The 26,774-nt window shown below is 35.1% G+C and overlaps 1 protein-coding gene and 1 long non-coding RNA gene across 9 annotated transcripts in view; both read left to right on the top strand.

Annotated features, from left to right (window-relative positions):
* The window catches only part of LOC139140950 (EF-hand calcium-binding domain-containing protein 4B-like), an 80,045-nt gene that overhangs the window by 21,309 nt on the left and 31,962 nt on the right, over positions 1-26,774 (top strand). For 7 of the 8 annotated variants that reach the window (XM_070710460.1, XM_070710457.1, XM_070710462.1 and 4 more), the window contains 5 exons: positions 3,297-3,519; positions 5,069-5,204; positions 15,205-15,687; positions 17,021-17,174; positions 18,246-18,284. In XM_070710460.1, coding sequence (XP_070566561.1) covers positions 15,438-15,687; positions 17,021-17,174; positions 18,246-18,284 — 443 coding nt within the window. In that variant the 5' untranslated portion in view covers positions 3,297-3,519; positions 5,069-5,204; positions 15,205-15,437. The remainder of the gene's footprint in view (positions 1-3,296; positions 3,520-5,068; positions 5,205-15,204; positions 15,688-17,020; positions 17,175-18,245; positions 18,285-26,774) is intronic. The other variant, XM_070710463.1, reaches the window with a different exon arrangement.
* The window catches only part of LOC139140954 (uncharacterized), a 156,927-nt gene continuing 131,191 nt past the window's right edge, over positions 1,039-26,774 (top strand). Inside the window, exon 1 of the long non-coding RNA XR_011554106.1 lies at positions 1,039-1,363. This is a non-coding gene — a long non-coding RNA (uncharacterized lncRNA). The remainder of the gene's footprint in view (positions 1,364-26,774) is intronic.

The raw sequence follows: 26,774 nt of genomic DNA, 5'->3' as shown, positions 1-26,774 counted from the left end.
AGTTACCGGCGGCGTTGGTTTAGCTAGTGGGAACACAGTATAACATCACTATCTTTCCAATGTTGACCAACCTCTGATAAGTCCACGGATTAGCATAATTACCGTAGTTGTGTTGACTAATTAATTACAGCATGTGTGTATGAGAGATATACGTCCTTGTAATGGAGTGTAAAATAAATAAATAAAGAGTCACAGGTTAGGTTAGGTTAGGTGATATAAACCATTTATTTTATTTATTCCGATCATTCAGAGCATGAAGAAAGAAGAGAAAATGATAGAGAAAACAGTGTGGAAAACTCAGTAATACTTGGGTCGCCTGTGCTAATACCTGTAAAAAAGAACAGATAAATCAAGAATTCTCTGCATTGTTTGATTTTGACACTGTCAGAAACATCTGACAGAAACTTTCATGATTAGACACACTCAGTAGGGGGGCTGAAATCTTCTGATCATACTGTACTCAAGGAAACTTTACACTAAACTCAAAGATCATAGGCAAAAGTGTTTTTTAATAGAAATAGTGATTTGAGCTTGTGAGTTATCATTGGTTTAATAAACAGACATTACAGTGTACCTCTCTCAGTAAACAGACTTTCCTACTAATACCTAGCTCTTGTATTCATTAAAAAAAAATACTGTAGCATATGTGATTGAGTATAGTAAACAGACCAGTCATATAAAAATCGTACAGTTTTTTATTTTTATTTTTGCCTCTGCCAAGTGATGGATGCATGGTCTCCACATGGTGGTTAATTTCATGTACTGCCACATTAGCAGTTCTCTGGGATGTGTCTATATGTTTCAATACTAGACATAACTTTTGCATTTGTTTTACCTTAAAACTAATAATCCAGACCACACATGTCATACATATTTTAATAGTTCGGTCAAGACAGTACATTTCACCAACCTTTTGAATGCTGTTATTTTTTTCCACCAAAATTTAAGCGCCGTGACATTTTACCAATTTTTATGGATTTTTCTGTAATATTTTTCATAGTTTTTGACCAAATGGACAAAACTTTTCATTGGCTACAATTTTTAGCTACTATAGACTATAGTCTATAGAAGCTATTGGGATGGGTATCCGTCCGGCGTCCGGCGTCAGTCTGTATGTATGTATGTATGTATGTATGTATGTATGTCCGTTGTGAGGCGTCCGTCCACTCAAATATCTTGAGAACTGCAGTACTTACTGATTTGATATTTGTTGTGTAGATGAAAAATATGATTTTGAGAAACAATTTTTTTTTATTTTTTGATATTGTTGAAAATAGGCAAATTAATGCCAAAAAAGGTGTTTTTGGTAAAAATCTTCTTCTTCATAACCGCTGGTCAGACAGCTTTGTTATTTGGTATACAGGTCGCTAGGGATAACCCAACTTAGATTTGTTCAAATTGTGATGAAATATGCAAATGTGTATTTTTAAGGATTTTTTTGGTCATTTTTGGTCAAAGTTTGACTTACATTGTATGTAATTCTTGTACTGTATAAACCCTATCAATTCACCCAGAAAAAAATAATTAATATGATTTTAATTATTGAATTAATTAGGAAATCATCAAAGCCAAAATAATTTTAGTGTGGAATTATCAGAAAGTTCAACTTTTTTTGACAGTTCATAGTGAATTGAGGATTAAAACATGTAAAGGCAACTTTCTTGAATCCCAACTTTGATATATTATGAACCACCATTTATGTTATCGAAAAGAATTGCTCATAATAGTTTGTCATGATAGGATGGTCAAATAAATAGAGATAGAGAAAGTTCAAATAAGATTACTTTTTGAGGAAAAAAAATAGAGTGGTCAATAAAAGAGTGGTCAAAGTGATAGGGTTTTATGGTAAAGCTGGGCTGTAAGATTCCTCATGTGCTATTTATAGCAATTATGCAATCTGTGTAAACAGTGCAATGAAAGTGTAACATGATTCCTTATAATGCTTTTGATGACCTTGAACTTCTTAAGTTTCAAACATTTGTGACTTCCAGTGTGCTTTCTCTGAGTACGTACAGTCTCAACTTATTCAACAGAACTTACTTACAATGTTAATTTGAAAGTTAAATTGTGCTTGGTTAATAGGATGAAAATACTGATATTAAAAGATAACCAGCTCAAGATTCTTTATAACCTGACAGATATGCTGTTATTTTATGACGTAAATCTTGATTTAAGCAAGTCTTGTTTACTTTAATTAGAATGTAATTAACTCTTGTTTATTTGCTATTATAGACTAATATAGTCTGATGAAATATGCAAATCTGTATTTTTACGGAATTTTTTTCCATTTTTGGTCAGGCCATCCTGAAATGAGCTATCTCAGATATCCACCTTCTCCATCAATACATGTGTCACAAAAAGTTATTCTCTACATAACACAGCAGAGCTCTGTCAACTGTTGAGTCGCTTGTTTTTTCAAAACCGCTGGTCAGACAACTTTAATATTTGGTTTACATGTCCCTAGGATGACCTTAGTGAGATAATTTCATACAGTCAGGAAATACTTAATTTTGTATCCATGTCTATAGTAGCTTCAGGGACTTTGGCCCTATGTTTTACAAAAGTTTTGGGAAAAATCTTGAAAAAATGTGTAGATAAAAGTTTTTGGTATTATATTCTATAAAGGCAACAAAACTTGATTTTGGCACTCAAAGGGTTAACCTTGTCATACCTTGAAAGTCGACCATGATAGAAAAAACTAAAATAGAAGAGTGTCCATGCATACTGGTAATTTGCCGCACCTGTGACAACGTCCTTGAAATAAGTTTTGGCGCATATGTTGTAAAATTGCATATTCCTCTTTTAAATTCAAATCTCAAAGGCTCATCTGAGACCCTTGATGACAAGGATTTTCCATGACAGTCATCTGGTTGAGCAGATAATGCAAATTAACAGATTGTGTATTTGAGGAGACTTATCAGAGTCAAAGGTCAAACTGACAATGTCAGAAGTTTTACAGTTTTTGGAGAGAATTCAACATTTCCCGCCTTCACCAGTGGCCTTGCCACCCTCACCTGCATATCACAATGGAATATTCCATCGTGCAGGGCTCTGATAGGTATTTGTGTTAGCAGGTTTTCTATCGATTTTGGCCTTTTTTCCTTTTGAATTATCATCGAATTAGTAGCTCTATTGCGGTAATACCAATAATTTAGTTGGATTATTGGTCATTGTGTTTCCACACAGAATTGAAGTGTAGTTTTTTACATTTTTAAAGCATAAAGCGCTCCAGGCAATTCAATGCTAGGGAAATAGTGACAGACTCCACAGTAGTTCTATTCCTCTTTAATTAACAGGAACACCCTCAACTCTGCTGACACAGCCAACCTCTGGGAAAAACATTTCTCAGATGCCTGTACTGTCCCCACGACAACTGGAGCAGTTACTATGGTAACCAATGACTGAAGCCGTGATATGATGTCGTCAGCGTCTTCCGTTCTATGAATAGACTATAGAGGGACCCCTGTACCTGTGAAGCAGTGTAAGCATAGGGCAGTATTAATTCCAATCTGCCGCAAGGTAGGTCTGATAGAGTAAATTATCGAACAATGTTGACCGGAACTGAAAGGCTTGAAGATTTGACTCCTTTGTAAAAAGTGAAGTTTGGATCATTCAAAAAAGTTTATATCAATGATGACTCAATAATTTTTCACGCACTTGCCAACAGAGCATATTTCCGCAAACCAACCTATGCCACAAACTTCATTGAAAAGATTCAGCATATCAGTTCCATGACCACTCTCTCAAGGGAAAACAGAAAGTTTTTTGAGTGAATTTCTCTTCCATTTGTTGCATTAATTAAATGTTTAAACTAAGATAGAGAAGCAAAAACTACCCTGGTAATGGATGGACCTTAAAAATGTTTGACAAATTTCATCAAAAATTCTTGGGGGAAATCACAGATTGATTGTAAAAAACCATCAAGTGTTTTGAATTTAATGCTGTAGGGGACTTGCAGATTTTGCAAATATCTGAGTGGAACTTTACAAATGTTTGTTATAAATCGTTGAAATCATATCCAGACGTGAGCATTAAAGGTATACAGTCACCTGTAATCTAAATATGCCCATATATGGTCAAATGGGCGTTCCTTGGTATTCAAAATGCCATCTGAGGGCGCTGTTTTTAAAAAGCGGCCACCGGCTTAAAATCCGTGATTGGTTAGATTTTCTCTTTCCATGGTAACTGTGGCAAAATTGGAACAGGTAACAGTATACCTTTAATATGGATTGCATCACATGATTTGGAATTATGCCTGAATTAAACTTGTTCAGACAAGTAAAAGTAAACTGTAGGCTTGAAGTGTAGGCCTTAGCAAAAATTGTGTTTGCATACGTTTCTTTACATGTGAGGTTTTCTAAAAATACGGGTCCCGGACTAGACTAGGTAAAATGGTTTTTTTTTCAGTCACTGAATGTTTGTATAAAACCACTTCAGTATAAGCAATGCATAATACAGGTAACGTAATTACAGAGAATCATGGTCTGATTTGATGGAATTTTGTATAATTTGCTTCATCACTTGTCTGCACACGTTTTATTCATCCATGATTCAAAATCCTCTGCAGCAGTTGAGCAACAAGCACACTAACAACAAATCATGCGAAACAAAATATACAACGGCCAATAGATAAGTACATGTAAATGGAAAAACAGGGCACAACAACACTGTCTACAGGGAGACAGTGTATTTCAGCACAGCTGACACTCTGATCCAGACATGCAAAAAAATGAATCATTTATTGAATTTTTTTGTGAGATCAGTTTTACAATATATAAAATAATTGATTCAATTCTGTCGCTGTGATCACCTGTAGAGAGCTTGATGTGGATCCAACCATTGTCACGAAGGGATGTACAATTAACATGAGTAATTATAAATATCCTTCTGTCTTATAAATGAAATACACCACTTTAATGTGTTTCAGTCGTTATTCTTGGGAATCATCATGAATATTCAGATATTTTGTTCACTTCTTTCACTGTCCCTGGCTATCATTATTATCCCCTCAAATCAGTCCTTGCCACCCCTGCAAAGAAATAATGTCTTCCTCCCTTTTTGTACACAGTGCACTGTTAGGCAGATAGTACCGTACTGGAAGGCTGTGGTATAAATTTTGATGTTCCAAAAACATCTGAAATTTCCTGAAAATAATTTTGGTTTTACGCCCAATAGACTACCATCAGCAGAGCTTGTGTAAACTGGTAGGTACTCTCTCTATTGTTAGATATAAGTCTGTATTTTATTAATTTTGGTATGATGAGTTGAGCGGAGTGGAACCAGCGAGGGTGACAGTCTGGTAGTCGTCAAAAGTAAAACAAAATGCCACCATTACCAGAAGGAGAGTTGAGGTCACTGTGATTGACAGTTCCATGCAGTCTCTATTGTTGTAGAATTGCAGTGATGTAAAAATGGATTTTATGTATTAGGGGATGATGCTGATTATTTTCCCACCATTGTCAGACAGACCACATTCTTCCACAGGAGTTTATACACTATAGATGAATGGATCGTGTACACTGCTTCTCATTTCAATACTCTTTCTGTTTCTCGTCAGCCTATTTTTTCTACATTATCAGATGTTCCACTGCTAAAGCTACAATATTATAATGTGATCATTTAAGCCCAATATGAAATTTCATTAATCTGTTGGAGAGATAGAAATATCATTGACAAAATAAAATATTTAACCAGGACGTGGTTACAAAATGAAACCTAGCACTTCAAATGACAATTTGTGTTTGGCATCCAATGGTAGTATGATTAACCCAGTAATCACTGCAAACTTTTACTGTGTAAAACTTCAAGTTCAGCGCCTGCTGTTGTAAATTGTGTCGTACACTGAAGTACTATCATTTGAAATAGTAATTTAGATACCTAATCATTAAACCTGGTAGACTGCACCAACATTTTACAAAGTGTGGTCACACGGAAATTTTACAAAGTGTTGTCGTAAATGAGAGGTCTTTGTGTCCTTTTTATCTGGTCACCTTTAATGTTCTATTCACTGTGAACTTTATCATTGACAGCAGTGTGGTTTACAGAAAGCTTTATTGTCAAAGGGATTGTTCTACAACAGACGTGTTATCAATACCCGTATTTCCATACATGCCGGTAGACTCTACAGGTCTGACAAATGGTTGGGGAATATTTTGATTCACAGATTTAGCCTAAATCCATTAAAATTGTATTTATGCTGTTTGAGGCAACATACTGTCGGCTTTCATAGAATTAATCAGAACCCTTCACATAGAATGATTCAAATGATCAGTTTTGCCAAATGAGTTTAAAATCATATTGCTTTACAGGTTTCTTTTTGTGTATGTGTATGACTTACATATGTCAAATAAAAAGAACACAATACCACTACCAGGTAAATAAATATTTCTGCCAGATTTTAAAATAAGTGGCATTTATACTGCATGCATTTCTTAATGATAAGTATTAAAACCGTAGTACAAATGAAAAAGGTATTACAGTAGTAACAAAATATGAATATGTTCATTTTTTCAAAAACTTAAAAGAAAGCAATATTTTTAATATTCTTGTTTTTTTTCTGTCTCCATATTTCCCCACATAGCAGAAATTACAAATCTGCAATGACAATTTTGTCATTTTTTTAAACTATTGTTCCATGCATTTAAGCTGTAAGGCAGAAAAATACATTTCAACTCTGAACATTCAAGCCAGATTTTGCCAAATTATGATCATTAATTATTACATTACATTATTACATCTGAATAGCAACAGATGTATTGAATTAACTGTAATTACCATGGTGATGTATGCCCATTTTCAGTTTTTTGATAGTTATTTGGAGCAGCAATTGTGACATGAGTGGAGTGTGTGCATTTTAAATTATCATACACACTCTAGCACAAGACACTGACGTATGTACGCCAGTTGGCAGTTCACACTGCGTAATTTCAGATGGAAACAGTTGATGAAGGAGAAAAAGGATGTAGCATTGCTATGGCTGAATGTTGATTTGGAGTACACCACTCTAGGGTTTTTTGCAAACCATTATTATTTACACTACAAGGTGAATTGCTCTGTTTACTTATTCCATCACTACAACTTACAAAGAAGTATGGTACATACAACATATATTTAGTGTTAGCTATTTAAAACTTTGACCGACTGATTTGTGTTAAATTGAGAGAAGCAGCACAATTTCATGTATAGTGTTAACTTTGAGAACGGAAAACATCAACCAATATTAATGTAAACTAATAGTTAGAGCCAAATATCATATACTTCTATGTTGATGCATGGCTAGGTTCTTAACCCTTTGAGTGCTGTCATTTTTCCCACCAAAATTTAATTGCAACATTTTACCAATTTTATGAATTTTTCTGAATTGTTTTTATAATTTTGGACCAAATGCACATCACATTTCATTGGCTACAGTGTTTTATCAAAATTTTGGTAAAAATCTGAAAAAAATTTACTAGGTATATTAAAAAAGGTGACAAAAATTGACTTTGGTGCTCAAAGGGTTAATCATCAGTTTTACATGACCAATCTTTGTAAAATGTTTAAAATGAACTAACTCTTTGATTGGAAATAATGGTATTATTGTACATTGGTAAATTTATAGCTTTCCTATTATGAAATTTAAAATTTTAGATTTTTTGTTAACTTTCATACAAATTGAATATTCATATTTCTATTCTAATCCCAAAAATGCAATTCAAAATTACTTTTTCATGACAAGCTACTGTAGTCTCAAGCTGGCATATGCTTGACCCAAAAAAAATATTTTGAGCAGGCCGAGTCCAGATATTTTATATCATGCGAGCCCATCTGTTATAAAAGAAAAGAACCGTCCATAGAAGCTACATTGAGGCAAAGGCACCATCCACATAACACAGTTAATCTATCTATGAAAGAAATAGTATTTTTCTATAGAAAGCGCCTTGATAAGTTTCTTCTACCCAAGTGTAGATATTGTGACAATGGCTTTGTCTGTACCCTATTGTGTTGCACAAGTTGGCTATCACAATTTGTCACATTTTGCTGCCTCTAGCAGCTCATTGTGTTTTCTGTGCAAAATAACTTTCAGAAACAGAGAACTGAGCATCTTGTCCGCTTTACCTTCGATTCAACACAAAGTGGAACCAATGAAGTAAATAACTGACAAAGTGTTGATCAGAAGATCTCTCTAAAATGTAATATATCTGTGATGGAATTTTATAATCGTATTATACCGTTTCCCAACAAAAGCAGCAATTTCTGGAATGAAACAGTGCAATAATTCCTTTTACAAAAATCCAATGATCCTCTAAAAACAGCATGCGTATAGCATGTTTACTTGTGTCAATCATTGACGGTAATTTGCATATTGGATAGTTTATTTTGATTCCAAAACATTGTGATGTGAGTGTGAAAATCTGCTGGTGTCCAATGGAACTGAGGCTGACCTGTAAATATCAAAGTTTACAATATTGTTGCAGGTATCGATACAATTGGCTTTTTTGTCCATCATTTTGCATTTCAAGGATTAATTATTGTGCTATTTAAATGAAATCACAGGAAATACATACAATTTTTGAATCCATAATTTGAAATAAATTCTCATGAGAAATTTTAAACAGAATTACACTACAGTGGAAATAGAACTGTACCTGTAGAAGTTGATGATGGATTTTTTGCATATCAGAATTACCGTTCGTTGCTTCATCAATGCCATGAGTCATAACCACATAACTTTTCAAAAATTTTTGTTATTTTTTTGTACTCAAACTTGATGTGTTGGATGAGTGCAAATATCCTGACACAAAAACTGTGTTAAAATTGTGATTATTTCGATACTTTTTCGTCCCGAAAAATTACAAGCCAAAAAATCTATATCGTAACCTATCTCATCATGAAATTGGATTAGTGTTGTAAATCATCCATCCTTTAGCAGAATATGCTTAAAATAATCCACTGCTTTCATTCACTCGTCATTTTGATTCCTCTGCCTGATCTTTTCAAAAATATGTTGTAGTGGGGTGAGGGTCAAATCATGGCGGCATACCGTTCAGGATTTTCATTGTGTTGTTGTCCTTTTTCTGCAGATTAAAAATTACTTTTCAGTTAAATGCAATGTCATGACCTCTGCTCCATTGTACGGAAATAGAGTTTAATGACATATCCTGTAAAAATTCCCTTTCAATTGAAAGAGAATAACCAGCTGTGAAATTAATTAATTCTCCAAGCATTGTTGAAAGTGATAATAGTGTTGATATTTTCAATATAGTGGTAAGTGGTGTGTGACACAAAATGAACAAACACTTTTAAACGAGGAGAAACTCTATCATTAATTATAGATACTGCAACGTGTACTGTACTTTGCATTGCAATAATTTTCACCAGTTGTAATTTCTGTCTCAATTGTTGTGTTTCTGACACGGGAGGGTAAACTGAAATCTTTGTAGTTGAATTCACATTATTTAAGCTCTGTTTGCCCCTTGGCCTGTTCTCTGTGACTTGATGAATGTAATCCGCTCTGGTCTTATACAACACAATGCAGTATCCATGTTTTAGTGACTGTAAAAAGTCAAGTTTTTTATTCAGCGAAATTATCTCATTTTTTGAACTTCCATTTTTATTCAATTATCCGCAATCTCTACATGAACAGTATACAACGATTGTACTTTCCTTGAGGGCAAGACTGAAGCTCAGTGGACCCAAGTAAATTTTGTTTGAATTGTGAATAACCTAGGGAGTCCTTACATATCATCACTTTTATCTAGAGCCCCCTAAGAAATCCCTTTTAGTTTGCAACCAAAGGTGTATCCACTGATCTTCAGTTGTCCCTCTCATTCTGTATATTTTAAGTAAAGTTTCTATATTACTGGTATTATGTATCAACATAAAACCATTATTCTCTCTTTACTAATAATTACTGTGTTAAAATATTAAGTATATGTATAATCATATCATCAGATGTAATTCAATATGATACTTTTTTTAACATTTTCATTGTGCAGTTAAAAATGTGCAAATCTGCTCTGTACTTGTGTCTGCTGCTCTATGGGCTATAGCTTGTGTTTTTTTAAGACATTTCATCAAAAAATCTTTACTATTGTTTAAGCGTGTTGTACCATGAAGTGTGTTAGCTTAAAGTGTATGCAGGAATGAGATGTGCAATGTACACAAAGTCCAAGATGAACTCAACTGCAAGGTAACTTGGTTCATACATGTACTGCTCACTGGCCTGCACTTTATTTTTGAAATGTTTTTATTTCGCTATTTACCTGAGCTTATGGTTTTTCTTTTTACAATACAGTTTAAAATATTATGTACAGTTTTGTCTTTGTTCCATCCCATATAGATGATACTTCTGGACACAACAAATTTTGAAAATTCTGAACACATAAATCTACAATATCTATAAATCAAAAACAACTCTCAGAGTAGACCACACATGATCTTTGATCTCCTTCCAGTAAATTAGAATTAAAATGATATTCAGTCTTGTTTCATACATTTGATATCCACAAGTATAACATAAAAGACTGTGATTGCAACCTTGAAAATATTTCATGTTCCAATGTTATAGTCAGGGGCATGAGAGTTTTAAGTTCCGGCAGGCATGAAAATATTAAAAGAAGTATTCCAAGTATACACAGATGTGTTTCAACCAGCCTTTCCTATCTCTCTACCAATAACTTGAAACAAACTGTTTCTTGTGATGATTTGAGTGTATTCGATTCCTGTTCATGGATGTCTTTATGATTAACAGAAAGCAAGGGTCAAATCTCAACTAAATAAATACTTACATCAACATATCTCAGTGCAATAAAATGACAGTGTAACCATCATAGCGGTCATCCTGACAATTGTCTGTCTTCAACAGATACTCTAGAAAGTCTTCTAGTTGCCGGGTTAATTTCACTTGTGTCTGTTTTTGGTCTTTGCTTTCTGGAAGGACTGACTGTGTCTTTGAAATGATTGTTTAAATGCCTCATAAATAACAGAACAAAAAAGTACCATCTTTGGATAAGCTCACAATCAAAACCACACAGTTAGGTCAATATTTTTACTTTCCACAGGAAAACTATATACAACAGTGTTCCTGTCTTGTTCTCTGTATTTAACACTAAATTTCACCACATGTTATGAAGCCAATTGGCCAGAAAAATCTCTAACTGGGCACCAGCTTACACATTCACCTGTATCACACTGTTTGTCTCTGTGTATGTTTGAACATCAATATATACATACTGTAGTGTCCGTGTGTCTTCACATGAATGCATAAGTTGTAATACTGAGAATATACCAGTGACGTCATGCTATCCTATTCAAACGTGAACATGATGGATATAGTGTGGATGCACGCACATATGGGCATAGTTAGGTGCAATAACTGTAACCATGACAACAATCAGATTTTAGGATTTTGATGTTTTATTTTGGGTTTGAAATGTAAAATATTCCATGTTGCCCTTACAGATTTGAAAAAGGATGTAAACCAAACACGGAAAACAAACTCCACAACAAAGAATGCCATATGACCACTGGAAAGCAAAATAAAAAACTAAACAAAACATCAGAACACATTGTGACAGCTGTGTCCGTATGTCATTGACAACCAAAGTTATAAATATCTGATCCTATGGACCTTTAATGACAAATTATGACAGATTTCTATTGGAGTGGTCTTATTCGATTACAGCTAGTCATAAATTTCTCACAAATGCTACAAGGGGCCGAGTGCACTCTGGTTTACTTTTGCTACGGAGCAACAATAACAGGAAGGTAAAATGAATAATCAGAATGATGTATATTTATTAACAAACAATATTTCGATATTCCAAATTTCTGATTATGCACCAGCATATTTATTGGACGTACGGCACAATTATCATCCTATTATTCAAATCTGTGGGTGTATAAAGCCGTGCACCTGAGTGCCATATTTGCACTGTAGGGTGAAGCATACTTCATTCCCATATTGTAAGTGGCAGCCATGGAGGGCAAGAGATGTCGTTCCGGACAAGTGAGCGACTGACGCTTTAGTCAGCACGTGAGAACCTTCAACCAGGGTAAAGCAAGCTACCGTACAGTGGACATATTCTAGATAAGTTACAAGACAAGTGAAATGACTATCGGAAGATAACTTGCAGTATAACACTGCAACATGTTTTTTTACCTGAGATTCTTGATAATTATCATTGCCAATTTCTTGTTACCATGGATACATACATGCATGATTTTTACATATGCCAGGTAATTCACAGTTTAATTTCTATGCTGTATACAGTTTACAATATACACCAAGGAAAAGCTGTCAATCAACTGCAGATGACCCAGACAGATACACTTTGGCATTTACTGTCTGTTACACAAAGGCATTGTGTTCATAAATGTTGCAATTTTTACTTCATTAACTCGTCGGCAATGTGATTGATGTGTAGATTTATCCAGATTATGATCGCCAGGCAAATCCCAAAGTGTTTTTTAGTAAATTTTACTTGTAATAATTATCAGACCGACCACATTTGCAAAGTTTCTTTTATGGCAACAGATTTATGCCATTTTTAAAAAATTACCTGGGAGTTATTTTTGTTGACATATTCGTACATCATAGTTAATAAGATATTTCATTGTGCAATGTGTCTTTCAAGAGGACAGCAGTTTTAACTTTAACTAATATTTCAGCATATTTTTTTCACCTGTAGTACGGTAAAACTGCAGATTGTAATATTCTGTGCTTGACGGTGCAGAATACCTTGATATTCAGCTGGTTGTACATACTAATGTTAATTTAATGCAGTGCTCAGTAGGTGTGTACATGTATGTATGTGTATCTATACAAAGTGTGCGTTTTATGGTAGTTCGCGCCTCAAAAGTAAAAGACTTAAACTTTTGCTCAATCTTTCCTCAAAGAATATTTCAATCATTCTTTTTCAAAATCAAGAATAAAAATCGGGGTCACCGTGCAAATTTTGGAACTAGGGAAACAAATTACTCAAGATTTACCGATATTTAAAATTCAAAATGGCCGTCATCCCTGTTTTAACTCTGTGGAGAAAAAATAAAATTTTCGATTTTTGATAAACTAAGCCATTGACAAGTTGTCTTACACCAAGAGCTTTAAAATGAACCCCCACAAGTGGTAGATCAGAAAAAGATTGAAAAAGTTTGAGAGTCTGAATATCTGTCGTATCCCCAAGGTGCGTTCTACCTTAAGATATTTATGGAAAACGAAATCTGTCCTGAGATACTTGCAAGATTTCATTATTCAATCATGTCAAAATGTTAAGGATGATCATAAGATAAACACGGCATTTATTGAATATGCTCATGTGAATATTAAAATCATGTCATCATGGTGCAGAGTTATGCTGATTGACAGCAGACTGACCTTATAGTGTCTTCGAGAATGCTATTTTGGAAGTAACAAGAGTTGCTATAATAACCTCAAACATCCATAATCTTCAACAGTATAGTATTGGTACACTTTAACCTGTATCTTAAACCTTATTGAAATTATTGTTGATTTGTTTAAATTTGAAAGAAAACAAAACTTTTGCTTGCTAGCTTTCATTCTGTAAATTATATTAAAGCTCCAGCTGCCTGGTTTATTGTTTTCCAATGATCACCATTTATTTCCTCAGTATCAATTTTCCCTCAAAGTCATGACTTTGAACCTTGTACTATTTCAACCTTTTCCCTTCAGTGGACCTTCACCACATGTTTTTGCATAATAGTTTTCACTTGTCTGTGACTCCAAATTAATAATTGGCAACAGTGTATTTACATTTTTATTAATTAAATGAGTTTAGCAGTCATTCCTGTTGATATGCTTGTGTAAACTTATGTATGTGTGCAGTAGCTTGATATCATCAAAAACCACTTTGCTCTGTACTTTTTAGATTATCCAAAACAGTGTCAAATGTACAGAAAATGAGAAAAAGTGTTTGGAGGTGCCAGTTGTGTTTTGACAATGCATATCTACACGTGTAAGAAAAATTTATTTGGAACCGTAATATCCTTGCTAAAATATCACAAAGATTTGTTATTTCAAAAACAAATTCAAACTGATACATTTAGTTTATTGAATTACAATGGTGGTAGATTTTCATTTATAATAAGACATACATTTCATCAAATACTTTTAATTAAATATACTTGGCAGAAAAGGTTGGCATGTGACGGTTGCTGTTTACATTGAAATCTAAATTTGTTCGTCAATTGTTTCAAAATGAAAGTTTTTGTCTTGCATGGTTGTGTATAAAAATATCCATTTGCAATGCAAGCCATAAATGTAGGGTGTACATCAAGAAAATTCAGCAAATGAGGATAAATTTGTTCCAGAAAACGAGATTGTCGTCAATCAATAGCCTCTATTGGAATTCCTTGAATGTAGTTATGATAAAAGAAAGAGGGTCTTTTGAGTATTGTATCAACTTCAGGAAATGTTTCAGGATATTGATGAGATTGTGAAAAGAGGGAAATACAACAAAAGGCTTTTCAGCGTTAATAGTGTACTCTGTTCAGTGTACAAGGTCAGCATATTGCCTATAGTTTTGTATTCAGCTTTTAAGTTCATATCTGCAATTATGTCAGTGTCAGCTTAGACATGAGTGTCAGTCATTGAATTGTGTGAGTATGTGCTTCACATTTACAATTATGAAAATTATGCATCATTATCCCATCATTGTCGTTAAAAATTGACAAGCCTGAGGGGATTTGTACACACAGCCAAAGTAGACAAGGCAAGGGGCATTGTAGTGAATAGCCTGGTTGAATTATTTTTTCAATCTTCCATCCAATAATTCATCGACCCAAAATTGTTCAGTATTGATGAAAAAAGTGTTTTCATACTATTTGTTTTTCATTGGTGGAGAAATGACATTTTTGAAAATAATGCAAGAGTTGATTTTTGTGTGTTTTGTGGTGCATACGGAAATTTTAAATTTGGCAACTGGGGAACCATGTTTTGGTGACGGGGACACCATGTTTTTAACAAAAAATCTATCCCTAAAAAACTCAGCAGTCTGGGAGTCTTGGAGTGCCCTTCATCGTAGGAATACATAGAAACATACCCCCTAGGTTAGTTTTGATTTGTAATATGGCTTAGAATGAGCCCAGTATTCTACAGCCACGTTCATCTTGTAATCAATGTGCCGGTAGAGTTGTTTGTTCTATACACTGGACACTGTCTAAACTTGTTCAACTGTGAACATTTTCATTTTTTCTTTCACTCAGGTGAGCAGCTTTCGTCACCACTACATTCCTGTAATCTCTATCTTACTGTAAGCTGGTTGTCATGAATACGTGTCAACATGGAGACAATATTGGAATATGGACAAGGGATGAAACATATTGGTTGAGTCAAATAATGGAATGAGATATTCCTACATGTATGACATCATTGCACCTACTGTTATAATCCGAACTTACCAATTATTCATTGAAAGGAAACAATTAAACCGCAAAAAATGACGACAGAATATGAGGGGGTAGGTCAGACACCGTCTGTCGGTGAGATGAAGGACATGCTTGCAGAGAAAGCAACAGAGTTGTTTATGCTTTGTGACAAAGAAGAGAAAGGCTTCATCACCAAGAGAGACATGCAGAGACTGGGAGGGGAGCTTCCATTGACGCCGGATCAACTGGAAGCCGTCTTTGATTCCCTGGATGACGATGGAAATGGTTACCTCACATTGGAAGAGTTTACTGATGGATTTGGTAAGTGTTACAGCACTGTATGTGTGTCATGAACTACCAAGTGTGTCATGAACTACCAAGTGTGTCATGAACTACCAAGTGTGTCATGAACTACCAAGTGTGTCATGAACTAACAAGTGTGTCATGAACTAACAAGTGTGTCAATACCTAAAACTCACAGTGAAATTTAAACTTGCAATGGATTTGTTAAAATACTATAATTATCTAAACCATGACTACAATACTTATTTCACTGCTTTAAATAGAAACTTCCTTTTTTTAATTATGGTAGTTCATGACACACGTGGTAGTTCATGACATACGTGGTAGTTCATGACACACGTGGTAGTTCATGACACACGTGGTAGTTCATGACACACTTGGCAATTCTTTGAAATACATATTAAGTATAACTTTGTTTGCCTTTGTTTGCTTTTAATTTTATGGCAGTCAAAAACTCTATTTTAAGGATGTAGTGTATTTTATGTCTGTCAATTGGTACATTTTTTTCTGTTGGAGTTTGTATTTTTCTCAGTAAAGCCATTTTTAGCTCATATTGGTATGTATATAAATACCAAAAAGAGCTTATATGGTGAGTCGGTGGCATCTGTATGTATATATGTATGTGGGTATGTATGTGCGGATGTATGTCCGTCACACGCAAACGCTCCCATACTGCCAAAATTACCGTCTCAGTATTTGGTGTACAGGTAGATGCAGGGGTTGAGATGTGATGTTGTTCTAATAAACACGTCAGTGTCAAAAATGTGCAAATGAGGTAAGAAAAAGGGAAATCCTGCAAATGTGCAGGAGTGGTGGCATGCCAATGACTGAAACAGGCTACTCCACTGACCTAGAGTCATAACATGGAATCTTCCTGCACTAAACAGATAGATACAACATTTATTGTTGATCTTTGGTACCCATACTGGTATGTACCAATTCTGATCAAATGTGAGCGACACCGTATCATTGCGGTATTTTTTAATTTATATTTATCTGAGTCATTGAAAAAAGAAGTTTGACGAGTAAATAGTTTGGCATATTAGAATCATGTGTGACTATCAGGATTTTGTTGTTGTGGAGACATTGGATTGCCTGGCTCTGTAGAGACTTTTAACCCTTTCACCCCCCAGTTCCCTGTATACAGGTCCAACTTTACCATAGAAAACAATGGATTTGGGACAAACCATGGTGGTGAAAGGGTTAATCAACCCATACACTCCTTATGCTGCCGAAAGTATAATAATATTGCAGTCAAAGTTATTTGTTTAACTTGTCTTATGCCTCCAAGTTCAGGTTGAATTCTTCTTAGCAAAACTTTTGCCCTCCATAATATCATGCATATTTCCAGGTGGATTCCTCGGATTTGGATCACAGGAGCCTACGGCAACAGATGGAGACAAAGATGTGTATGAAGTGGAACAAGGAGAGGAAGAGACGCAGGAAGACGATCCAGCATTCCAGGTTGCCATGGAAAGTCTCGGAGCAAATGACCTGTTTGATGAGTATGTTTTCAAAGCTCTAAAAGGTCCAATCTTCATCTTGACAGAAGTTTCAGTTCATCTCTCATGTTGTGTTTTGTCTTTTCATCTGTAGTATATTCACCTGTAATAAACTGTGCACTTATGACCAGACTCAGGACATTGGCATCAAGATTATGATATTGGTGATTTTTAATGACATTCAGATTAAAGTCAAAGCGTTTTATGGACAATTATACTCGACATTTGCCTGTGCACTGAACACTAACCATAACCCTATCTCTAACCCCAGCCCTGGGTGAGTTTGAAAAGTTCGCGTAGCAAATGTTCTGAGGTGTCCATCCTGATACTGGCAGTGATATCTGCTAATGTAACATCTAAGACGGCAGTATCAAATCTATGCAATCCAACAAAAGAGCAAATGATGAACATGAAGATTCCGCTGACAGAAATTATCTTTAATGATGCCAGTGTCTCATTTTTTGTGTGTAAATTGTCACTGTTTTTTGTTGTGGTTGCATGTTTACAACTGGTTATGGAATCATCTTGTTGCTCAGCAGTGTTTGAAATTGGCCAGTAGTTTGTGCTGTGACACTGAGCTGTGGCAGCCAAAATGATAAACCAGTTTGCTTTTTGTCCTCTCGTGCACAGAAATGTCCATATTGTCCATGTCAGCACCCTCAGAGACCAACGTGGACAGCATGATGCATGATCTATGAGTGTTCATCACGAGTCTTTAAAAAATATTTATGAATATACTTTTTTGTAAAATCAATACTATAGTGATGCACCTCTAGGGTGTCAGTATTCCGTCAGTCTTCCAGTAGTATTTTCATTCTCCGTGTTGTTGTTAAAGTTCCGTAATTTGGTGTTTTCTTTCATCCCATGATGCACCACAAAAACACCACCATGAGCCCTTTATAAACTATGTTTACCTTTTGCCTCTTTTGAATTTGTATGTAGACGTGTTTAGGCTTTTTAGAGCCAATTTCAAACACTGCACTTTGCCATTTTTTCCATTTTCTTTCTCCCTGTCTCTTCTTTTGGGCCATCTATATCTGTTTCTCTTTTTTCATTTCAAAAATTTTATATTAGTTCGGGTCGTGGTAAACGAGGCCGGTTGCAACACTTTGAGTAAGTACTTTAGATGTGCGGAGAATGTTGTAAAGTTAGAAGCATCAGAACCACTGAAATCACTGTATCATTTCCCACCAAAAACCAATACCACTTTACTGAAAATCTGAAAATCTAACATAACTTCTTCATAAAATGTGTTCTACTGATTTTTCAAATGGTTTCACCCTAGTCATTAGTAGGTGTTTATGTTTTACTGGTCTTAGAAAGCAATGATTTTGGAAGAAAAGTTTGAAGATGCTTCTAACTTTCCTTCCATGTTGACAAACACAACTTTACTGAAAAAGATTAAAATGTTCCGTTTGCATGTGTAATACAACTAACCCACTTATAAGTTTACATATACCTGACAGTTCTTGCATGAAATTTCAAAAACACCTTTTAAACTGTCAGTGGACACAGAAGCTATTTCATGGAGATCTTACTGATGAACATTTCACAAGGTTTTTACAAAGCTATAAATGTTCATGAAAAAAAGACATGATGCACCTTACACTATCTGTAACGATGAAGATGTGTCACTCTGTGTCTTTGTATTGTGCTATGAAAGTTTCGTTGTGTGACACAGTTACTATATTTCACGTTTAGTCAGTGCTTTTTGTGTCTGTGTGTGATTCTTGAAACTCTATCTCACACTCCAGGACAAGACTACTTTGATCAGAAAGAACTTACAAATGTCAGTTAGTTGCTTGCGTATTGTGAACTTTAAGACTGTTGAAAGCGTATGCCTTACGTACGCTGACGCTCCAGCTTAGTAAAGTGGACAACAAACAAGATTGATGAAACAACAGCCACATCACCTTTGCCATCCATATACCCTTCTCCAGGGTCTTTGGTTCACCATGCTGTACCGGTATATATGTCTATAAGCTAGTTGTACATTTGGTTTTGAACTCAGATGTCATGCGGTTGAAATCAGGGTGTTTTTGCTCACATACATTCTGGCCATGTCGTATCATAGTCAGGACACTTTTGAAATACGTACATCATCCATCTATGGATACCATAGGTAGACAAATTCTGTAATACTCATGGTTATAAAAACCTGAAAAATTCCTATGATGAAAACTGAGAGGCTGTATAAAAAACCACCTGTTGATTGCCTTTGCAGTTTTGAAATATTGGCAGCTCATTCTCATCGCGTACATTCATTTCAAAATAAGTCCTCAACTCAAATAAACACGCAGACCAGAATTACTTGAACAGCAAAATACCGTAAAATACACAATCTGGCAGGTACCAGAGTGTGTGAAATGTAGAGTGTTCATGAACTAATCGACATGTGTTTGTGATGCCTTTTAAAGGAATACAGTATATCTCATTGTAATATCAAATTATGATACACATATTTCTTAGTGTGGTCCCAATATTGCACTGTATTATTTTGTTAAGGTAGTAAGTGCCTTGAAATTGAAAGCTTATACTGTTGCTTATAATTTCCTCAATGAAACTTTCAACCATTCTCTTATCGAATCAAGAATAAAAATCAGGGGTAACTGTGCAAAGTTTGGTTCTAGAGGAAAAATCACTGAACATTTACCAATATTTGGAATTCAATATGGCTGCCATCCATGTGTTAACTTCATTGGAAAAAATAAAACTCTTGATTTGTGAAAAAGTAAGACGGTAAAATTTCTCTCTCTGCAACAGCTTTAAATCGAGCCCCCTAAAGTGCTAGAACAGAAAGAATTGTAAAAATGCTGAGGCATCCAAATATCAGTTCCTGAGGCGTATATTGCCTTGAGTTACCAGCAGTTGACGCAGTATACACTATACATACCGTCATGATGTATGTATACTGTAAATACCATTTTAGTCCAGACCTATTTTTCTTGCTCACCCATCACATTTAAGCAGAGCGATGTTTTTAGAGTCTTTCAAAAAAAACTAGGGCATAATTTTAGGAAGTGAGCCACCCAATACAGGTACTTTGCAATGAAGTCACTTTGTCCTGTATTTGAATTTAGAAGCTGGCTTGATGTTGTAATATCTTAATCCACTTCTGCCTTCTCTTTCTTTGCTCTCTGAAACCATGATCATTGATGTGAGCCTCTTTGAAAGAGGAACATAGTTCTGGCTTTCTATATTTGGAAAGAGAAAAGACAGTGGCTTTGAAAACCAAAGTTTTGACATGTACTGATAGAAATAGCTCTGTTTCATTGTACGTGGCTTTTGGCTCTTGATAGGTGAGATTTTCACAAATAAAGGAATTCTAAGCTAGTGAAAAAGAGACATTTGTTACAACCTTACCCCCTAAGAAATTAGTTGTTACACTATTTCTCCGAGTCATTCCACCAATAATCTGGTGTGTGTGAGTTCTGTCTCCCAAGTAAAAAAGATATGGTGTCACAGAATTTTAGATGTACAGTGTAGTTTTACGTTTTAATGCCTGTGTTTAACGCATCTCTTTCATTGCCTCAGTTGATAATCTTGTCATTGTTCAACTTTGTGGTTGCATCCAGGATACAGAATAGCCCACTGTCCATGTGGGATGACAAATGCTTGTCTGTTTTTGAAAGGCAACTTTCTTCAGCAAAATTAACCTTCAAAATTGTTCCCTGGACTGATCAATCCTGGATATTTGTTCAAAATACATTTTTATCATTGTTCACTAAAATTGGAGGGGCTTCACATGAGCTACACATGTTACAATGTTAATCCTAGAGCTAATATATCATATTACCATGGCAGCTATTTTTAGTTCTGACAAGATAAAAATCTGTCTCCTGCCTAATGCAATTTTTTTTATTGGGAAAGGTTGGTAGTGGTCAAAGGTACTATTGTGTGTATAAATTTTGTCAATTTGTTTCATTGTAGAAGTCTTGTATGTTGATCACAATCTTAATATGTGAAGAGTAGTGTACAAAATTTCATCAACTCTGTTCACAACATAACATGTAGAAATGATACGTTTTCTGATATTTATCAGAAATTATGCTAATGAGCTGATGCTTGCTCCATGTACTTCAAATCTAAGTACCTGGTGACAGCAAGCCTTCATTTGACACAGATGTGATGCCTTAGTTCCATTATTTCAGGTCATGGTTGATTTTAATAAGTACATATTTCATGATTGTATGGAAAACACCAAAACATGACTGATATTTGTTCCTTGAATGATGTGGTTAGTCAGGATTTAGTGTCAGAAGCGAAGAATTGATGTCTGGAGTTTGGGCATTTGGTACCTGTGATGTATTAAATAGGTTGAGTTGACGTATCACATATTGTCAACAACTCTCTTTCACAGATCAGAAATGACCTTTGTGTGAGTAACTAAAGTTTGTGTTATTCAGGAGCAAGTGACAATTTTATCAACGTTAACATGCCAAAGTTTTGGATTTGATCTTGTCCTCAATACTGTGAAGAGACTTGACATTAGACATGAAGAATCATAGAAACACCTGGTTCCAAAATCTGCAATACAAAAAACAAATAACCACAAAGTGAAAGGTACATAATGATAGACAATATGATTGGTTTAGAATGGTGGCACTATATTGGTTGCAGTATGCTAATTGGTCCAACCAGATCACATGATTAAACATGCAACTGCAACATTCTGTCTGGTGACCAATCACAAAGGAACTAGTTCAGTCTCATTTATATACCATTTACAGCTTTGGCAACTTCACAACAAAAATATTTGGTAGTTTTATTTTTTTCTTGCTTCTTGTACAAGATCTGTGAAGTTGTCAATCAAAAAACTCAAACCCCTTGAAATTTGAATTTTTTACATTTTTGCCTTCATATTAAAGTGGCACTCCCATTTGGTAACATTTTTAAAACACATTTTTTAGTGCCAACGGTCGATATTTGACGTGGTGACTGTGCGCGGATCGCGAGATATTGATAAAAACATGTCTTCAAAAAAGTAAAAGTTTGAATTCCGGTGGCCCACCTAAATTCAGCTTCCGAACATCGAACGTTCGGCACTGGGGCCATTGTCAACTAAGCTATGGAGTACGAGTCTACACTGACGCTGCTGTACGCCACAGTACCACTTGCCTCGGTGATCGGTCATGCCCCGTGGGAGAAAGCTGAGTCTTACTGACTTGGTGATAAAACGAAAAACAATTTTTGCTGATTCCACCAGAATTCGCATATGTGACTAGCCCAGTAACGTGCGGTTGATACATAGCGGCCACTGCGTGGTATGCATAGACGCATACCACGCGCGCGGCGAACCACACGTACTGTGTGGCAGACGACAAAATGTAGTCATCGGAGGCGGCTAATATTTAACACGTAAAAACTTATGTTTATGTGGTATTGGTTAAAAATATAATACAACTGATTTAGAATAATGACAACGACAAAGCTAAGAAGAAGTTTTCAAAAACTGACCTGTGGTAAAGGCATAATGGTGTATATAAAGTATATAAAGTCTTCGCAGTGGGAGGTAAAATTGCGTCGTTCGAACTTATTATGGACTCCCTAGAATATCGTCAATCAGCACAACAACAAACCTTCGGTGGATTTCGCGTCATAATCAGAAACGATCGTAAAACTTCGGAATGTGAAAAATACGCTCGGGAAATGACATGTTTTTATCGATATCTCGCGATCCACGCGCAGTCGCCACGTCAAATATCGACCGTTGGCATTAAAAAAATGTGTTTCAAAAATGTTACTAAATGGGAGTGCCTCCATATTAAGCACTTGTAAGAATACTAATTATGTGATGTAGTACCATTAGTATGGTAGATTGTAAAAGTTTAACAGAAAGACAGTTCTAAATTACTTTGATATGTACAGAAGAAAATACTCCAAACAGATTGCAGCCATTGTTCATGTCATTATGATACAGGTACAGGTGTACTAAATGAGAAAATTGGTGGCTATTCAGGAAAATACCAAATTAATAACTACTTAGTCAAAATTACACCACGATTAATAAATCTGACACCAGCTTCAAAATATTAAAGGCCTGAGTCAGAGGCGTCAGATTGTCTTGGCAGGAAATTTACTTAATACAAGATTACAATTTCAGTTGAAAACAAAACGTTATGACACCTCCATAATCCTCTTTCAGACTAGAACAAACTTGATCCCTGGAATTGAGTTCCTTACCTTTAAGAATCAAATTAATCTGGGCCTGTTTATGCTTCAGTAATAAACTACGAATAATCACCAGCACCTGTTACAGTACGCTTTCTGTTGACATTAAGTACTGTTAGTTCACTGAGGATTTTTGTTTACATTCAGGCACAGCAGTTTTGGCAAGTTTTGCTGTTTGGTTGCAGTTGGTTAAAGGCCAGTGTATGTCTCAATCTGTACACATTTTCTTTCACAGGATGTCATCCAATTTTAAATTCATCAGCTCTGAATCACATTGACATAGCAAATGCCACGCTGACCTAAGAGTAACACGAAAAGACAAGGCAAATTCAGATTCTGACAGCAATTTTGATAGTGATCCCATCAGAGCTGTGATTAAATTGTGTAATACAGTAGCTGCCCAAAACAGTAGACTTTATTGAAGTGTTGGTCAGTGAGTATAGATAGTGTTGCTTTATCACATAGTTTTTATGCTATTTCATAGAATGGGCGTATAATGTTCCAATTTTGTATGAAGCTGCTTAGTTTCAGCATGATTTGTGCCTTCAAATTTAGTTGTACATTACATTTCCACGCATAATACCGAGCAGACATACATGTACATCTTATTATTCTCGCGAGCCAGAGCATAATTTTTGCTCTGCTGACCTATACCTCTTTGTGGGTAGCACCAAGCTGTTGCGGCAAAGGGGCGCGTGGTTTACGACGATGCTCCTAATGAGTACAACAACATGACATAACATTTGCTTTGAAATAGACAGCATGAATCTATTGTGAAAAGATAGATATTGGTGCTTCAACTGTATTGCTTAGGTTGAGTGTAGTGTGGTGAATCAAAGTAGAACATGTGTCTCATCAATCAGTGTCAAAAATATCACAATTTTCATTTGATTAAAATATGCTGACTATTTCAGATCACAGATCCTGCATAACACTTTCTCAAAACACCTGTTGTGAAATTCTGATCAAATTCTGGAAAGTAAAAACAAAATAAACTGTCAGATGCTGAAATATGTTTCTTAGTTTAATTTGAAGATGGAACATGGTTTTGATGTGTACAATAACAATATCCAACACTTGAATTAAAAAAAGATAAATTATATACAGTGGTCAGAAACTGTGTTGTCCACAGCTGACAATATACAGCTAACCTTTGTGTGTTATGCTTGTAAACTGGAGAAAGGGATCAAATAAATAATGATAGAAAACAAAGAGGAGGGTCTGTGGCCTTGGTGCTATTAAAGGGATTTATTATTGGTCGTTCAGTTTTATGATTGAATGCTTCATTTGATGTTATCATGGCTTTGTCTGGTTTGGTCGTCAGATGATGGTGGTATGACGTCATACTGTCAGGGTTTTAACACAGCATCTGTGTAAAGGTTTGTCGTGAACAATGCGAAAATACTGAATTTTGCCTTGATTTCTGTCGTGCATGACAAGAAACAGACTGACACAACCAACAAAAAATTGAATGAGATTATTTTCCCTTTGACTGAGTTTCCATGTTTTTAAATTAAAATCTGGCTGTTAGAGCATAATCTTCAGAATGCCATTTTTACAGTCATTCAGAAAACGACAGAATACAACATTTAGAAAAGTCATCACTTCTGGACCTTCGGATATGTTATACCTGAACAAAAAAACATGCATGTAGTTTTCCTCAGAGCAATGAATAAAAATATGAAACCATCTCAACCATCTGTTGCAATCTCTCTATTGTGGTAACCATGGTAATTAAAATGACCTCATTTCATAGTACGGCAGTGTCCATGCAAATTATCAAACAGTACTGATCCCACCTTGATATGAATGTCATGAAAGCTGAGAAATTATTTCACAAATTTAGTATTCTGTGCATCATAAAAACAGCCTGAATAGATATCGAATTTTAAAAATTCAAAAATTATGATCATGGATGTGTATATTCATATGTATCGTCATTATCATTATGATTGAATTAATTATTGAAGGAGAAACATAAAGATAAACAAGCAAATAAACCATTTTTTACTGAGCATGCCAAAAATCAGAGTTTGAACTTTTTCTGTCCAGATCTATGCTGAAATACAGACATACTCGCATGATGAAAAATTGTTCATTTATAATTGTTATTCAACCATACTTGTTATATTCAATTAAATTCTTGATTTGAGTGTTGCCTTTGTTTAATTAGCTGTACATGAATTAAATTTTATGTTTAGGAAGTATTTCATGTTCTACATATTAATTTTTCTTAAGAGTAAGGGGCGACGTCAAAAGTTCAATGAAGGATAAAAACTTAATTCTTTTAGTTTGGGGGTGGGGGGGTTTTGACCTCAAAAAGTTTCTATCCTACAAATCGATTTAAGGTAAAAATTGCCAGGGGAATGAATATTTTGAAAAAATAGAGCAGAAATGCACACTTTCGTGTTGAAGCCAGCGGAGGGAGTTGTTTTAACACGGTGCAGAGCTGCACCTGGCCTAGTTAGTGTAAACAATGCAGGCTGTTGGCCTCTGTTGCACCATAGACGGTAGTTTCTCTACTGTCTATATGGTTGCACTCGGAATTTATAATTGTATTTTGCTAAATTTCTGGTGCACGTGTAGTCCGCCTGAATGGAGTAAAGAACTGAGTTGTTACAACCACCAGGACAGTTGAGATAGTTTTTATACCGCTGGAAGGAGAAACCTGGACTTTATTGTTGTTGTTCTTGTTCATTCATTGATAAACTTCAAGTTTGTTGTTAGTATGTTGTATTTACATTTAATGAAACACAAAGTGTGTTCCCAATCTTAAGCCCCACTAGCTTTATCTTTTAACATTATTTTATGATTTTACTTTCAAACTAAAATAAGTTGGTGACAATGTAGTCATTTAGGTCTGTGTACACACTTTAACTACCTGCCGGGCTATATATGCAATTTTGAACAAGATAAGATTACACTGCGATTAAATGTTCGCCCAAACATTAAATTACAGCCCCATGCAGAAAAGCTAAAACCCTTGATACTATGCATATCTGCATTTAAATCTTCATATAAACTGCACAGAGTAGTCCAAATTGTAATGCACAAGGGTGAATGTTTTCAACTATGACATTGTATGTTCTGATTCCTTTTAATATTACCAATTTTTGAAAATGCCAGGAAATCAAAATGACCGTTAAAATTTTAATTTACATGTGAAATGTTTCTGAAAGGAATGGTTTCCTAATGCAGTAAAAGTTCATATCTCTTCAGAGGGTAGATTTCAGAAAGGAGAGAATAGGTAGATATTTCGAGGTAAATAAATTTCAAGAGTTACAGCTAGTGCGGCTTTAACGATGCATTACTTTGTTTCACCCGTAAATTGACTGATCCTTAGCTTTGCTTTACATAGAAAGAGACTGGCAACAGGTTCAATATAAGTCAATTAAGTTTCTAGGGGGGTGGGGGGGTTTGGGAGAAACTAAG

The sequence above is a fragment of the Ptychodera flava genome, chromosome 9 (genome assembly GCF_041260155.1).
Source record: "Ptychodera flava strain L36383 chromosome 9, AS_Pfla_20210202, whole genome shotgun sequence".
Lineage (NCBI taxonomy): Eukaryota > Metazoa > Hemichordata > Enteropneusta > Ptychoderidae > Ptychodera > Ptychodera flava.
The sequence above is the reverse complement of the archived record's forward strand: the minus strand, read 5'-3'. Positions and strand labels throughout refer to the sequence as shown.